The sequence below is a fragment of the Physeter macrocephalus genome, chromosome 5 (assembly GCF_002837175.3).
Source record: "Physeter macrocephalus isolate SW-GA chromosome 5, ASM283717v5, whole genome shotgun sequence".
NCBI classification, from domain to species: domain Eukaryota; kingdom Metazoa; phylum Chordata; class Mammalia; order Artiodactyla; family Physeteridae; genus Physeter; species Physeter macrocephalus.
The window spans coordinates 96333701-96351840 of NC_041218.1; the positions used below are offsets into that span (position 1 = coordinate 96333701).

The window sequence follows — 18140 nt, forward strand, 5'->3', positions numbered from 1 at the left end:
ATTGCTACCAAGCAGCTTGAATGAAATGTAACTTCTAGAGTTCCCACTAAATACATGTTCTTTAGCAGGCCTTTAAAAAGATTTTTTAAATTTATTTTTATTTATTTCTATTTTTCTGCTTTCATTACCAGCATTATAATGGTATTTAAAAAATAAAACAGGTTTATGGAGATATAATTCATATACCATATAATTCACCCATTTAAAGTGTACAGTTCATTGTTTTTTGGTACAGTCACAGAGGTGTGCAATCAACTTTAGAACATTTTCATCATACCCAGAAGAAACCCCAGGCCCATTAGCAGTACTCCTATTCCTACTTGCCCCCAGCCCCCAGTTCTACTTTTTCTCTCTGTGGTTTTGCCTATTATGGATGTTTCATAAAATTGATGTCATATAATATGTGACATTTTGTGACTGGTTTCTTTTTCTTAGCATACTGTTTTCAGAATTCTTCCATGTTGTAGTATGTATTAGTACTTTGTTTTTATTGCCTGAAATATCCCGTCATCTGGCTGTACCACACTTTATTTATCCATTTACCAGTTGATGGACATTTGGGTTTCTTCCACTCTTAGGATATTGTGAATAATGCTGCTATGGAAATTTGTGCATATGTTTCTTGAGAGGACATACGTTTTCATACTCTTGGATATATACCTAGAAGTGAAGTTTCTGGGTCATATGGTAACTCTATATCTAAGTTTTTGAGGAACTGCCAGTCTTTTTCCACAATGACTACACCATTTTACAATCCTACTAGTGGCATATGAGTTTCGATTTTTTTCACATCCCTGCTAACATTTGTTATTATTTCTCTTTTTCATGATAGCCATTCTAGTGGGTGTGATGTGGTATCTGGTTGTGGTTTTGATTTGCATTTCCCCGGTGACTAATGATGTTGAGCATCTTTCAATGTGCCTATTAGCCATTGGTATATCTTCTTTGGAGAAATGTGTATTTAAACCCTCTGCTTATTTTTTTAATTGGGTTGTCTTTATTGTTTTGAGTTATAAGCACATTGTGGTTTTCATTTGCATTTCCCTGATGGCTAATGATACTGAACATCTTTTCATATGCTTAATGACCATTTGTAGATCTTCTTTGGAAATGTCTATTCAATTCTTTGCCCATTTAAAAAATGGTTATTTGTCTTCTTATTGAGTTGTAAGTATTCTTTATAAATTCTGTTTATAAGTTCCTTATCAGATATGTGATTTGCAAAAACTTTCTCCCATTTTTTATCTATTCATTTCCTTGATCATTTACTTTGAAACACATGTGATATTTATTTTCATGATGTACCATTTATCTTTTGTTGCTATTAGGTGTCATATCTAAGAAATCAATGCCAAATTGAAGATCATGAGGATTTACTCCTATATTTTCTTTTGTTTTATAGTTTTAGCTCTTATGTTTAGGTCTATGGCCTATTTAGAGTTAATTTTGTTTATAGTGTGAGGAGGGAGTCCAGCTTCATTCTTTTGCATTCTTTTCACCAATTTTTGAGGACTATTCCTTCCCCATTGAATTATCTTGGTATGCTTGTCAAAAATGAATTGAAGGTGAGAATTTCCGTAGTCTGTATATCTGCCTGTGCCATCCATGCTGCCTTGTTTACAGTAGCTTTGTAGTAAGTTTTAAAATTGGGAAGTATGTGTCCTCCACCTTTGTTCTTCTTTTTCTAGACTGTTTTGGCTCTTCTTTGTCCCTGGAATTTCCATATGAATTTTAGGATCAGATTTTATTTCTGCAAAAAAAGGTACCTAGGATTTCAATAGGTGAAACTGTACTGAATCTGTTATCAGTTTGGGAGTATTGCAGTATTAACAATTTTAAGTCTTCTGAGTCATGACATTGCGATGTCTTTCCATTTTTTTAGATCTTTAATTTCTTTCAACAATATTTTGTAGTTTTCAGAGTTTAAGTTTATACTTCTTTTGTTAAATTTATTCCTAAGTACTTTATTCTTCTTGATCATACTGTAAATGAAATTGCTTCTTAATTTCATTTTTGGTTTATTTATTGTTACTGTGTAGAAATAAGATTGATTTTTGTATAATGCCTTGTATCTTGCAAACTTGCTGAACTCACTTATTAGTTCTAACAGTTTTTTTGGTGGATTTCTTAGGATTTTCTGTATACAAAATTATGTCACCTGCAAATAAAGGTAGTTTTATTTATTTCTTTCCAGCCTTTTATTTCTTTTTCTTTCCTAATTACACTGGTTAGAGCCTCCAGTATAATGTTTAATTGGCGTGATGAGAGCAGACATCCTTGTCTTGTTCCTAATGGGGCCAAGCATTCAGTCTTTCACCTTTAACTATGAGGTTAGCTGTTTGTTTGTTTGTTTGTTTTTTTTCACATTTGCCCTTTATGAGATTGAAGAATTTCACTTCTATTCCTAGTGTGTTGGTGTTGAGTATTTTATCATGAAGGGTGTTGAGTTTTATCATATGCTTATGTTGATTGATATTCAAGTGTTAAACCAACCTTCCATTCCTGAGAAAAATCCTGATTTGTCATGGTGTATAATCATTTTTATATGTTGCTGGATTCAGTTTGTTAGTATTTTGTTGGGATTGTTTGGTGTGTGTTCACATTCATCCGAGATATTGGTCTATAGATTTATTTTCCTTTGATGTTTTTGTGTGGCTTGACCTCAGTTTTTACTGGTCTTATAGAATGAGTTGAGGAGTGTTTCCTCTCTTCCAGGTTTTAGAAGTATTTGTAAAGAGGTGGAATTCACTAGCAAAGCTAAAAAAAAGCTTTTTGTTGTTGTTGTTGGAAGTTCAATTACTAATTCAGTTTCTCTCATTGTTATATGTCTGTTCAGTTTTTCTATTTATTCTTTAGTCAGTTTCAGTAGTTTGTCTTTTTAGGAATTTGTCCATTTCATCTAGATTATCAAAGTTGTTGGCATACAATTTTTCATTGTATTCCCATGTAATACTTTTTATTTCTGCAAGGTTGTTAGTGATGTTCCTTCTTTCATTCCTGATGTTAGTAATTTGAATGCTTCTCTTTTCATTTTCCTGGACAGTTCAGTTAAAAGTTGGTCAGTTTTACTGATCTTTTCAAAGAGCCAACTTTTTGTTTTGTTGATTTTCTCTATTGGAATTGTATTCTGCATTTCATTATTTTTTGCTCCAATATGTATTTCCTTCCTTTTGCTTGCTTTGGGTTTAGTTTACTCTTCTTGTTTTCAATGTCTTAGGGTGGAAGCCTAGGTAATTGACTTGAGATCTTTGTTCTTTCTTTATTTTTTTTTTGCGGTACGCGGGCCTCTCACTGTCGTGGCCTCTCCCGTTGCGGAGCACAGGCTCCGGACGCTCAGGCTCAGCGGCCATGGCTCACGGGCCCAGCCGCTCCGCGGCATGTGGAATCCTCCCGGACCGGGTCACGAACCCGTGTCCCCTGCATCGGCAGGCAGACTCTCAACCACTGCGCCACCAGGGAAGCCCCTGTTCTTTTTTAATATAGGTATTTACAGTTCTAAATTTCTCTCAAATACTGCTTTAGCTGCATCCATAAATTATTGGTATGTCGTGCCCTTATTTTCATTCATCTTGAAGTATTTTCTAATTTCTTCTATAATTTCCTCTGTTACTCATTGGTGTTTTGGGAGTACGTTGTTTACTGTCCACATATTTTTGAGTTTCTCAAATATGCCCGTTATTGATTCTAATTTCATTTCATTGTGATCTGAGAATATATTTTGTATAAACTCACTCATTTAAAATTTATTTTAGCTTGTTTTCTGGCCTAGGATATGGTCTTTCCTAGAGAATGTTCCATGTGCACTTGAGAATGTGCATTTTATATCTATTAGGTATACTTGGTTTATGGTGTTGTTTAAATATTTTATTTCTTTTTTGATCCTCTATCTAGTTGTGCTGCTCACTATTCATATTTCAGTATTGACAATCCCTACTGTTATTCATGAAGGGTTTATTTTTCCCTTCAAATCTGTCACTTTTGCTTTTTGTATTTTGGTGGTTCAATTTTTGGGTGCATGTATGATTTTAATTGTTATATCTTCCTGATGCATTGACCCTTTTCCATTATAAAATCTCTTTCTTTTTCTCTAGAGCTTTTTTTGATTTAAGTTTATTTGTCTGATATTAGTATAGCCACTCCAGCATTCTTATGGCTGCTGTTTGCATGATATATCCTTTCTCATGCTTTTATTTTCAGCCTATTTATATCTTTGAATCTAAAGTGTGTTAGCAAGCCTCTTTAAATTAGTATTTCACTAAACTTATTTGGCACAAATGGTCATTTTTAACAGTGACAATGTTGTCTCTAATATATGGATGACAATATTTAACGTTCATACATATCATGCTATTATTCTGGGTAATGTATTGATATTTTTAGAATATTGGGTATAGTCTCTGCTTTTCAGGAGACTTAAAATGTAATATAAAGGATTTATTATATGATTTGTTCCTGCTGGTCTGAGAAGTATAGAAAACTTCTCAAGAAATGTGATTATATTAATATTATAGTAAGAAAGCAGATGATGTCTATAAACTTAAATTTGAACTTACCTCTCACTTTTAATACATTAAATAATCTTAAATCCAAATGACAGTATTAATTTTAAATTTATGGATTCAAGCCACTACAAGTTTTTCCAATAATAATAGTTAGAAGGCCCCCAGAAGTTTCCAATTTTTATGGCAATATCTTCCTTGAAATTGTGTTGAAAAGCAGGGAAAAATAGTTTAGTCGCTGTACAGTCTCACTTACTTGCTTTAAACAAATTTAGCTGTCTTGTAAGATGATTAACATAGTTTATGTATGGACTTCAGAAAAGGAAAAATTAGCTTCTGAAAATGACTGAACAACAGCTGGAATTAATGAATAAGGAAGTGAATGAATGAATAGATCAACTAGGTGAAATATAGGTTTTTTTAGGCATTATGTGCAATGAAAGACTTGGCAGAATTCAAGGTAGTGAAAAATAGGAACTATCTGATACAACATGATTAATAATAATGATGAAAAATTTGATAGCTAATTTTTATAGGGCACTTATTGTTTGCCTGGTACTGTTCTAATACCTTTACATATGGGTCAAGGATTGGATTGTCAATAAGACCGACATGAATCGGTATCAAGCTTTACTTGTAATTTTAAGGATTCAAGCAATAAAAAGGCACAGGAGAAGCAGAAGGAGCTCCTGGACACTGAGATAGGCCCCCAGTGCCTTTCTTCTCACAATAGCTACATTCTCAACCGCAGGGCAGTAGATAAGATCTCAGATGCAGTACATGGGTTACCTCATACTGCACGAAACTGATGGGCTATTGGAACATTTGCATTTTATACCCAGATAGTTGCATAGCTCATGCCTTATGCCCCATAAATCTATAGATGCTAGGTTTCTTTACCATAGTAATTCTAAGGCAGGAGTATCCTGCTAAAAGCCTTTTTTATATACTGTTTTTTTTGTTTTTTTTTTTTTTAAGCAAATACCGTTAGTGTATTTGCCAGTTACTAGCATGCTTATAAGGAGATTAGACCAGGTCTTCTGCCCTCTTCTTTCCTGGGAGAACCTCCTAACCCAACAAGAAAAAAATACTTCTTTAACTCTTTCCTCTCCAACAGATTAACTCATTTAAATTCAAATTCACTTAATTACTTTTTTTTGGTATAAATAATGTAAACTATATTAAGAAGGAACTTTAGACATGTTTTTAAAAGTCTTTTATTTCATTTGGTTTGGTTTAGTTTGGTTGGTGGGGGTGGGTTCAGAAAAATAATAAATATACCGCAAATGTAAATATATCCTTACCACCAACAGATATCCATAACAGCAATTTGTTGTATTTCTTGTGTGTGTATGTGTGTGTGCACATGATATACAATTCTTTCTTTTATTTGACCTTAGAATATTTGTGAACTCATATGATGGTTTTAATTTTCAGTTTCTCTGTTTTTCTCAACCTAACCCTCAAATCAGGATGGAGATCCAGTTCGTCCAGGAGTGGCCATGACTGATCTTGCCACTGGCCTTTATGCATATGGAGCCATTATGGCTGGATTGATACAAAGATATAAAACCGGAAAAGGACTGTTCATTGATTGTAACCTACTGTCATCCCAGGTACCAATCCAAATAACGTTTTAGATAGTGGCATAAAAACATGTATCTGTGTTACACTTTTTCATATCAAATCCTGTGGTCACATGTGCAAAAACAAAAAACAAAACAACAGAATTTCCCCCACCCCCCCAAAAAAACCAAAACAACAACAGCAAAAGCTGTTCTGTTTTGGTGTCCTTGATATTGTCATATTAAAATAAATGGACCACGAAGATTTTGTTATAATGTAGACATTGCTGTTGAACCAGAATTTTAAAGACTGTTTTTATTAGAATAGGTCTGTTACTGTTTTTGAGACAGGAGTACAGTTGTTTCTATTTCATTGTCATGCGAGCTCTGTAACTTCTTTTTACCAGAGTTTATTCATCTTTTTTGTGCTATGGACCCTTTGGGTAATCTGGTAAAGTCTGTGGACCTTTCCTCAGAATTATGTTTTTAAATGCGTAGAATGAGATACTTAGGATTACAGAGGGAGCCAATTATATTGAAATGTAGTTATTTCAGTGTAGAAACCAATTTTGTGTTATAATGGTACATATGATGTTTTATTAATACATTAAAACAGGATATCTGTTAGGGGATTCAATAACTGTTGCAATTTTGAGGTGGTGTTGAGCATGAATGATATTTTGAGATGTATCTGCAACTGTAATATCAGAAAATATGTAGAATATTTACTGGTGATCAAGTCACGCTTAGGTACTGCCAATACTCCTGTGGTTTGTTGTCTACATTCATAATTGAAAAAAATGCTAAATTTTAGTTAGAGGTTGATGAAAATAAAGATATAATTTTTTTTCCATTCAAGTTAATTACTTCCCAAAACTCTTACCATAAGCTCCAGATTAAGAACCCTTGGTTTAGATAGCTGTCAGTTATGTTATACTAAATACTAAGCTGGTGGAATAAAAGGGTTAACTTACTCCCAAATTGACACTTTGCCTCCTTTTTACTGGATCAGACCTAGATGCTGTACCATATGTGGAAGTTGATTTTGAATAGGTAATTTTTCAAGGAGGGGAAAAAAATGAAAACATCTAACTTGTACAAGGAGACATTTTACTTTGGGAAAAATTACTTCATAGACAAAGACCTCAGTTGGGAATTTCAGATTTGAATGGCATACATGGGAAAATAGTAATCTTGGAACTCTGCTTTGGAGATTTTTTTTCCTTTAGACAAAATCAAGATAGTGCATAGAAGTAAAAAAACATTAATACGGTTGAAGGTGAAATACTATTTATGAGTTTTCAGCGCTAGCTTTGAGTCACAGTCAGGGTTTTAATGGTTATAAGAAAAGGGTAAAAGAACTCTCTCCAAATGAATGATCTCTCTTCTTAACAGAGAAGCAGATGTCAGGTCTGGGAAGAAGCTGAAAGTTTTTTCCTTCCTCCCCTAATTTTATAGCTGTAAGGAACCCGAGGTAGGTTAAGTGATTGGGTAAAATTGCACATCCAGTAAATATGGAAGCTGTGAAGATTTCATAGGTGTGTGACCTATGCAGTCACAGAAGGCACTAGGCTGAATTTAAATGCTCTGCTGTCACTGCCTTGAAATTCTTAATATTTTTTGAATGAGAGGCCCTACATTTTTCATCTTGCACCAGTACTCACAAATTATGTAGCTGGTCCTGTATTTGGGGCTCTGCTTAGGTCTTCAGATCTCTACCCAGACTGCTTTTCTTATAATATGTCAATGATGAATTAATTAGCTTTGGAAAAAATTCTCTTGTAGAGTATTACAGAGTTGAAGTCTCTTCTAGCACCTAACACAGTGATTCACAATCTGGAGGTGTGTGGTTCCATGGGGGCCGGCATGGAGGTGGGTGGAATCACGGATAGGGCTGTTTCACAGTGAGGGCACAGTAAATGCAAACACATGCACACTTCGGGTGTGTGTCTATATTTGTTGTTCCTGTTGCTCCTTGAGGCCGTAAGTTCCTTGTGTGCAGGAATAATGTTTGTTCTTGCTTATAGTGGTATCCTCAAAGCCCAGCCCAGTATTTGTCAAATAGCAGGTCTAACAATCATTGGAGATCAATCAGAGAACCACTGTGACCAATGGGTATGCCTCATAACCCTTCAACTTGCTAAGGGAAAATTAGAAAAAAGTAGAAAATCATCGACGTGTAGGATAAGTCCTTGATAAACAACTAATGATGAAATGATTTGCTTTTGGCAAACGTGGTAGCAGTGATTTAGCCTATTGTGCTGTAGCTAACCCAGTCAGAGGTAGCTAAAATCATTAGTGTATTTAAGGCTCATTAGCTACCTTTTATAATTGACATATAACATTGTATTAGTTTCAGGTGTAAGCATAATGATCTGGTATTTGTATGTATTGTGAAACGGTCACCTCAGTAAGTCTAGTTAGCATCCATCACCATCTATAGTTACAAAAATTTTTTTTCTTGTGATAACTTTTAAGATCTACTCTTTTAGCAACTATCAAATATGCAATATAGCGTTATTAATGTAGTCACCATGCTGTACATTACATCCCCATGACATTTATTTTATTATTGCAAGTTTATACCTTTTGACGCCCTTCACCCATTTTGCTCATGCCCTATCCCTCACCTCTGGCAACCACCAATCTGTTCTCTGTAGCTATGAATTCGGTATACTTTTTAAATAAAAATTTCAAAAAATTTTAGATTTTATATATAAGTGAGATCACATGGTACTTGTCTTTCTCTGTCTGACTTATTTCACTTAGCATAATGCCCTCAAGATCCATCTATGTTGTCGCAGATGGCAAGATTTCCTTCTTTTTTATGAATGAATAATATTCCAGTGTATGTACATACCACATTTTCTTTATCTCTCCATCCATTGATGGACAATTACATTGTTTCTATATCTTGGCCATTGTCATTAACTACCTTTTAACAATAAAAATCTGTTATGCCTTATTTTAGAGCTTTGCACTTACACATCTACTATTTTATTTTGCTCTCATAACTATCACTGGAGGTACGTAGGTAGACCAGGTATTTCTATTCTCATTTTACTGAAAACTGAGGCTAAGAGAGGTTGACCTACTTGAGCAGCAGAGTCACAGCAAGACCTCTGGTTTCTGACATCCTGAATCATTCTCTTTCCCCTGCTTAATGAAGGAAAAGCTTTGACATTGAGGGACAGGCAAGCTCCAGCTTTCCTGTGGTGAAGCTAAAGGGGAGAAGGCAAATTGAGTAAGAGGCAGGGGAAGCAAAAGAGCACTCAGTAATAAGGAAACACATAGTAAGACTGCCCCCACTTCCCAAAAGCATGCCAAGAGCTACAGTAAGATAGTGCAACAAAGTGGGCTCTTCTGGGTCATTACCTAATCATGTTTAGATCCACTGAGTGAAAGCCATCATGGACTTTAACCTGATGGACAAGTGTTTTTGTTGAAATATGAGAATTTTGAGAAAAAATAGCATTTGGAGTCTGGGATGACTGGATTTTTTGTTTCAGCTCTAGTCCACTGAGCACTAACTGTATCCCAGGCTCTGTGCTAGGTTGCTTGGAGTGGGAGGTGACATAGCTGTTCAAAGTTTACTAGTAGAGGCAGCCAGGTTGTATGGGAAAGTTGGAGGTGATATATAGTTCCCTGTGGTTCCCTAACGGGGTTGCAGAATGTGGTTGGGCCTCATATATCATGCTTAGGAATCTGGATTTTAACTTTTTAAGGCTTCTGTTTATAAATTCTGTTAGGTGATGGTCTTTCAACCAAAGACTATGTCTCCTTGGATACTGCTACCGTTGCCACATTCAGAATAACCTCTGAGCTGTGAACAGTGTTAGAGAGTTTCAAAGGGCAGTGGTACAGGTAATAATTTACGCTGAAGCCTTCCTGAAGTGCAACACAATGGGTGATAAGAGCCTTTTCATTCTCTGAAGCCACTACAGCCTAAGCTCCGTGGCCCTGGACTCTCTTTTCTTCTCATGTGTGCTTCTCTAGCCTTGGGCATCTCTTTTCTCTGTCTTTTTTTTTTTTTTTTTTTTGCTTGTCTTTCTTTCCTTTCCTGTTTTCATTCCTATTCTGTGCTTTCTGCCTTTCTCCTTGTCTCTCCCCTTTTCTCCATTCTTCATTGTGAAGAGCTAAAGTTTTAGCAATTCTTGTTCCAGATCTTACATCCTTCCACTGTACCACCCAGGAAAGTTTCTGAATTTTTCAGTAGTTCCCATGGAAGAGAAAGGAAGTGCCCTTTCCTAGAAGTCCCAGAACACAAGACTGTGACTGTTAAGTGAACTATTCCTGAACCAATTAATGAGACCTGAAAGCTAAAGTATATTGATTGGCTTAAGCCATTCCTGATACAAGGGACAGGGTTAACTCCACCCAAACCACATGGCTTTGACTGGGGAGAGGTGATTTCCTTGAAGAATGGTGGAGTTGTTTTTTGGCCAGAGGAAGGGGAAAAGGATGATGGGGAGCCAGTCAACAAATGTTCAGTATACTAACATACTGGGTTGTTTTGAAGTTTTAGTGCAACAAAGGATGTGGCAAATTCTTTGTCTATTAGAAAGTATACTACTGATGAGTAGCATTAATTTTATTAGGTTATTGAAAAAATATTTCACAATGTTAGAAATATGCTGAGATTAAAAAGATGGTTATTGACATGATTTTATCATAATTATTATATCTTTTCATATTAGAGAAATCTTGACTAACTTCACTTAGTTTGTCAATTAAGATAACATTTGTAGATTTTAGATCTAAAAGCCAAACCACAAAATGATTAAAATCTGCTTTATGTAAATGGGAAGTGCTATTTCTAGATACTTTTCAAAGTAACATAATTAGGAAGCTTCACCTTTTAAAAAATGTATTCATTTTCTTTTTTTTATATAAATGTTCACTTGCATTAAGCAGATAACATTTGAACTTAATTTCAGCTGCCTGGAAAATGACTGCCATTTCATGCAGTGGTAAAAAACATAGTTTTCTATTCATTTTGATTGCATTGCATAGGATGACAAATGATTATAACATTCAGTATCAGTTGCTAAAAAGGAAATTTTGTACCCCCTCTCTTAGAAGTGATCTAATGTACAATAGACAAATTGCACTTGATTTGAATAGTAGCTAATAATTAACTCAGAAGTGATTGCCTCAACCACAACAAAACCATTTCACCGTAGAGACATGACAGTTGTCGGGATGTGGTTTGTAGTGGGCACCAAATTTTTTGTAGTTTCAAGGCTATAAACTTTTAACCCTTGTCATAAAATTCTTTGATTTTTTTTCTTAGCCTTAATATGATTTAAAGTTGTCAACTGAAGATTGTCTAATGTCAGCATCTAAACAGTATTCTTTACATGATATTGGTAAATAACAAGGAAGTGGGTTTGGATGTGGTTCCAATTACTCTGTTGCTCTTTTTCTTCTGTTGTGGCTTACAGAAATACCTTTAGAAAGTTTTAATATCCTTCCTGTACTTAATTGCAACCAGGCTCCCCTAATTACTACTACAATGAGTTAGTTTTTTTTAGCACCAAACTTCTATAATTATTTTCACTTATAGAATGTTTCGGCATTTTTTATTTCACCTTTTTTTCCTTGTTTGTAGATTGTTCATATTTAGGGTAGATGAGATTTTAACTCATTATTATAGCACATTTTTATGGATAAACTTTTGAATTCAAACAAGTATAATAATCTGATACTTTTGTGTCTTTAGATACACCTGTGTTTTTGCTTTTCCTATTTAATCTATACCTTTAAAAATTTATTGAGGTATATTTTACGTATGATAAAATTCATCCTATTTCAGGGGTGACCGTTTAACAGTTTTTAGTGAATTTAGTGAATTTTGCAGCCATCACCATAAATCAGATTTTGAAATAAATACTTTATAGTCACCTCTGGTCTGGATCTTACCCATGAGGCTAGAGTGCACCGGTTTTGACTGGGGAGGGATGTAAGGCTGGGCTGACTCAGAAGAATTCAAGGGCTATTAAGATTTCTGTGAGCCCTAGAAAATTTTGCCGTTATGGGTCCTTTCCTCCATAAAAATGTTAAGAATTATACTTATAACTGCATTCGTATAAAGATGAGTATAAGTAATTATTGTGTGTTTACTGGTATTACATATTCATTTTTTTCTTCTGATTTTAAAATAAATTAAAATGAAAACATTTTTGTGTACCCCTGAAGTATTGTGGGCCTTAGGCACTCTACCTAATTAATAAGTCAGCTCCGCAAGAATTACCTTGAGAACAGTCTCAAATGTCCCCAATCTGTGAGGAAAGACAATCCTGTATACAGGAAGGAAGTGGAGGCTGAAAGTTGAGATTATCCTGAAGGGTAAATAGAGGGTGGAAAGATGGAGAAGCAGCAGTCTGTGACCAAAGAGGTTGAGAGACTGGAGTAGGGAGAGGAAAAAAAAAAAAAAGGATAATATCAGAAAGTTGAAGAAATCTGGGAACTACAAATTTGCATTTGAATTTCCCTGAGGAGCCTAATGCATTCCTGTCTTGAAGGCTCCTGCCAGCCTGACAGTCTTTAGTTACTTGTGGCCAATTTTTAATCCTCGTCTAACTTCAGTTCTTTAATTCTCAAAGGCCTCCCACTGCTCTATCAATTTAATTTCAGGGGATATATGAATATTAACATTTAACTAATATTAAGATGAGTAAGTTGGTAGATAAAGACACACACACAAAATGAAAAATCAGATGACTTCCAAAGAAAACTGCAAAGATTTTAGATAATCTATTATTTTCTGTTATTATTTTATACTATTGGTTGGATTGAAGACAAGTTGACTGCATTACAAAACACAGTTCACTATTTTTTTTAAAGAAGATTCAGCAAAATATAAGTGTATTGAGAGGATGCTCTGGTTTTATATAACTGAAATCTTTAGTTATATTCGTGGACATGTCATATTTGTACATGACATGAGCCATAATGAGGGAAACCGGGGCTTTTAACTTGTAATAATTAATAATTACTTGTGGGAGAATATCTCAAAGGAGAATAGAATAAAACCAGAAGACAAATTTCATTGTGATCTAATTTAATTCTCATTAGATACTTTAAAACAATTTGGTGCTTTCAAAATGTTCTGAAAAATAGAAACATAATTAAGATAAAGATACAAAAGAAATAGGAGGAGAAAGAGCCATTGGTGTTGATGGATATCGCCGAATTTAGATTTTGTCTTTGAAGGATCTTGTAGAATAGTGAACTTAATTGACTGCTCCTGAAGGTGGGTTTAACAGTCTTAGAATCACCTCTGTTCTCTATTACTAGAGTAGAACAGTTTGTTTTTGTTGCTAAGTTAATCACTTCCACCTTCATCTTGGTACTTTCTAGGGTCAGAAAATTTTATGCAGAATAAAATGTAGTAATTACATCCTTCTATATTTGCTAATTAATGGTGACTCTTTACCTGTCCTAAGTTATGGACCAGCTGATTCCCAGTGGAATCTATTTGGCCCCAACTATTATGTCATCCTTGCAGCTAAAGGATAAGTAAACCACTGGCAGCAAGCATGGTGACTGAGATTTAATTTCCAGGGAAATCACTTCGGTTCTTCACAGAATGCGTATGAGGCATAATGCCGAATAATTTTTTAATTTTTTCGTAGCCTAGAGTCATTACGTACCACCAGTGTAAAATAAGATCTTGATTAGCTGAAGTGCTTAGAAATTTTGATACTCTGGTTGATTTCAGTTTCTAGTTAATTGAGGGCTAAAAGGAAACTGCTTTGGTTTCAGCCATTTTTATAGAAAATCTTCTAAAATGCTTAGTTTACTTTTCCATTATGGTAAATGCCATATACTAAATATATTTTCACTTTAAAGTTATGATTTTGGTCTCTATTTTTTAAACCTATTAGGGACTAAGAAATTAAGTTGAATCTGCACTCACGGAATCCATCCATCATCCATCCATTATCCATCTGTCCATCCATCATCCATCTTTCCATCCATCCACACTTGTTTCTTATGCCAGATTATACAATAAATGATAAACAAGCCAGCAAGTTTCCTGCCCCATGGAATTTACATTGTAGTTGTATATACAGACAATAAACAAGTAATAGTGATAAATTTGCATAAGGATATGCAACAGTTTCATAAAGATAGCAGGGACACTTCTGTTAGCCAGGGCAAGATGTTCCAGATGGAGAGAACAGTTAATGCAAAAGCCTGAAGCAGGACAAAAGTTGACATGTTCTAGGCACTGACAAAAAGCCCAGTGAAAGACATTCCTTAGAAGTTGACATTAGCAGTAAATCTGGCCATTTATGAATACTCATCTGAAGAACAAACATGAGATGTGACATTTAATTTAAGTAATAATCCAATATTCTATGACTAGTAGGCCTGTTAGAAGTTAGAAGTCAGTTAGAGGACTGTTCTTTTTTGTGGGGGTGAATTTATTGGCAGGGTACTAGATCAAGCCTGTAGAGCAAAAGTTGAGTTCTGGTGCTGTTTTTGTAGAATGATAGTAGAAACAACACAGAACGGCAAACAGTGTTAGTCTTTTCTGCCTCTTGGGCTTACTGGAGACTGCTATTGAGAAGGTTGAGACAGTTTCTGGAAAAGGAGTGCTGTGATTATTAACAATAATAATATAAAGGTGCAACATTGGGAGAGTGCTATGAACTTGCTGACCTTGGAGTAGATGCTGTATTGTATAGGCTGTTAATATTCTCCAAAGTTGAATCATTGAGAGTGACTTTAAAAACATAATAAAACTTAAGTAACATTTACTTTATACTAAACACAGTTCTAAGCACATTGCATATATTAACTGATTTATTTCCCCAACAGTTTTATTATTCCCATTTTACTGAGGAGGAAGCAGAGGCGTAGAATAACACTGTAAACTTGCCCTATGTCACACAGCCAGTAAATAGCAGAGTTGGGACCTGAACTCAGTCTGGATCCAGAGACTGTATTATACTTATCCTTAAGGGTATAAGGTGCTCCCAGTATTCATTCATTCATTTATTTATTCATGTAAATGTTTATTGAGCACCCAGTGCCAAGCGTGCTGTTATTCTTGGCAATGTTATGGTGAATAAGGATGACTGGGGAGTATGTTTTAGCTTTTAAGAAGAGTATGCAAATATATCAAATCTTGCCTTGTCTTTTGGGAGAATGATTTTGATAAGTAATGTGGTCAGCACTGAGCAATAGAGCTTAACATAATGACTGTATATTGCTCTGTATCTTGCAACCTTGCTGGGCTTGTGCTTTTAGTTCTAAGAATATTTTAGTGGATACTATAGGATTTTCTATATACAAGGTCATGTCCTCTGTGAATAGAGATAGTTTTTCTTCTTTCTTTCCGGCATGAACACCTTTCATTTCTTTTTCTTGCCTCATTGGCCTGGATAGAAAGAACCCAAGTACAATGTTGAATAGAAGTGTCAAGAACAGACATCCTTTTCTTTTTCCTGATTTCAAGGCAAAAAATTCAGTTTTTCACCACTAGTATGATGAAAGGGTGTTGGATTTTGGCAAATGCTATTTCTGTAACTATTGAGATCATTAATTGGTTTGTGTCACTTATCCTATTAATATGTTATTTGATTATTGATTAATTACCATTGATTAACAATTGATATTGATTTTTGTATATTGAACCAATTTTGTAATCCTTGGAAAAATCTCACTTGGTTATGCTTTATAATTCTTGGTAAAGTTGCTATATTTAGTTTGCTTGTATGTTGCTAAGCATTTTGGGGTCTGTATTCAAAAAGGAGAATTGCTCCATAATTTTCTTTTTTTGTGATGGTTTTCTTGGTTTTTGGTATCAGAAAGATACCTTGTAGAATGAGTTGTTTTCTCCTTTTCTAGTTTTTGGAAGAATTGGTGAAGCATTGGTACTAATTCTTTAATTATTTGGTAGAATTCACCAGTGAAGCTAAAAAAGTCTGGGCTGCTGCTTTTTTTGTTAAGTTTTATGATTATTAATTCAATCTTTCTACTTGTTATATCTCTATTCAGTTTTTCTATTTATTATTTAGTCAGTTTCACTAATTTGTATCTTGGTAGGAATTTATCCATTTCATTTAGATTATTTAATTTATTGGCATATGATTGTTCATAGTATTCTCATAGAATCCTTTCTATTTCTGTAAGGTCAGTACAAATATTCCCTCTTTTATCCATGATTTTAGTAAATGAGTCTCCTTTATTTTTTTTCTTGGGGAGTCTAGCTTAAGGTTTGTTAATTTTGTTGATCTTTCCAACAAACCAACTTTGGATTTCATTGATTTTTCTCTGTTGGTTTCCTATACTCTATATTTCATTTATTCCACTTTTATCTTTAATAGTTCGTTCCTTTTGCTAGTTTTAGGTTTAGTTTGCTTTTCTTTTTGTAGTATCTTAAGGAGGAGTGTTAGGTTATTGATTTGAGGTCTTTTTCTTTTTTAATATAGTTGTTTTCAGTTATAAATTTCCCTCTAAGAACTGTTTTAGCTTCATCTCATAAGTTATGGTATTTTGTGTTTTGTTTCAGTCATCTCAAATCACTTTCTAATTTCCTTTGAGATTTCTTCTTTGATCCATTGGTTTTTAGGAATGTGTTGTTTAATTTCCACCTGTTTGTGAATTTCCCAAATACCCTTCTATTTTTAATTTCTTGCTTCATTCCATTGTAGGTGGAGAACATTCATTATGTAGTTTCAGTCCTTTTACATTTACTGAGCCTTGTTTTTGGTCTATCTTGGAGGATGGTCCAGGTGTGCTAGAGAAGAATGTGTATTCTGCTGATGTTGTGGAGTGTTATATAGATATTTGTTTGGTCTAGTTGGTATATGTGGTAAAGTTTTGTGTAACATTTGAGGAGCTGTCAATTTTTTTCTAAAACAGCTTCACCATTTTACAATCCCACCAGCAATTTATTAGGTTTACAGTTTTTTCACGTTCCTGTCAACACTTGCTATTCCCCATAATTTTTACTTTAGCTATTATAGTGGGTCTGAAGTGGTTTTGATTTGCATTTTTGCATTTCAAGTCTTCTATTTCTTGGTTGATTTTCTGCCTAGTTGCTATATCTATTATTGAAAATGGTATATTTAAGTTTCCATCTCTTATTGTTGGATTGTTTTTTTGCTTCCTTCAATTCTGTCAGTTTTGCTTCATGTTTTTGGTGCTCTGCTGTTAGGTACATATATGTTTATAATTGTTATGTCTTATTGATAAATGGACCACTTTATTATTATAAAATGTACTATTATTATAATATTATAATTATTATATATTATATAATTATTACTATAACTGTTATTATAACTATATAAATGTATAAAATGTAATTTGCTTCTAGTAACAATTTTTGCCTCAAAGTCTATTTTTTTGATATTCTCAATCTGTTTTTGGTTACCATTTTTATGATATATTATTTGCTAGGGCTGCCATAACAAAGTTCCACAGACTGGGTGTCTTACGCAACAGGGATTTATTTTCTCACAGTTCTCAGGGTTGAACTCTAAGAACTTTAAGATCAAGGTGCTGTCAGGGTTAACTTCTTCTGAGGGCCATGAGGGAAGGAACTGTTCCAGGACTCTCTCCTTGGCTTGTCAATGGCTATCATTCCCTGTGTTTTCACATCATCTTCCTTCTGTATATATCTGAATACAAATTTTCTCTTCTTGTAAAGACATCAGTCATACTGGATTAGGGCACATCCTAGTGATGTCATTTTAACTTAATTACATCTTGAAAGACCCTATCTCCAAATTTTGGCGCATTCTGTGATGCTGGGGTTAGGACTTCAACATACGGATTTGGGGAAAGACACAATTCAGTCCATTACACCTGATATTTTTTTCATATTTTTACTTTTGATCTCTTTGTGTCTTTGAATCTAAAATATGTCTTTTATAGACAGAATATAGTTGGATCAATTTTTATAACATATTCTGCCAATCTCTGCTTTTTTTCTTTGCCATTTTGCTATTGTTTTCTAGATCCTGTGTCTTTTGTATTTCTCTGTCCCTCCATTAATGCCTTTTTATTGTTAAATAGTTATTTTCTAGTGTACTATTTTTTTTTTTTTTTTTTTTTT

At 34.3% G+C, this 18140-nt stretch overlaps 1 protein-coding gene across 16 annotated transcripts in view; it reads left to right on the plus strand.

Moving 5' to 3' along the window:
• Positions 1-18140, plus strand: part of SUGCT (succinyl-CoA:glutarate-CoA transferase) — an 806218-nt gene that overhangs the window by 86906 nt on the left and 701172 nt on the right. For 14 of the 16 annotated variants that reach the window (XR_008617466.1, XR_008617464.1, XR_008617465.1 and 11 more), the window contains one exon: positions 5972-6115. The exons of the other annotated variants lie outside the window; for them this stretch is intronic. Coding sequence is in view for 7 of the 14 variants with exons in the window: in XM_055085091.1 (XP_054941066.1) it covers positions 5972-6115 (144 nt within the window). In the remaining 7 variants the exon portion in view is untranslated. The remainder of the gene's footprint in view (positions 1-5971; positions 6116-18140) is intronic. 16 annotated transcript variants of the gene reach the window in all.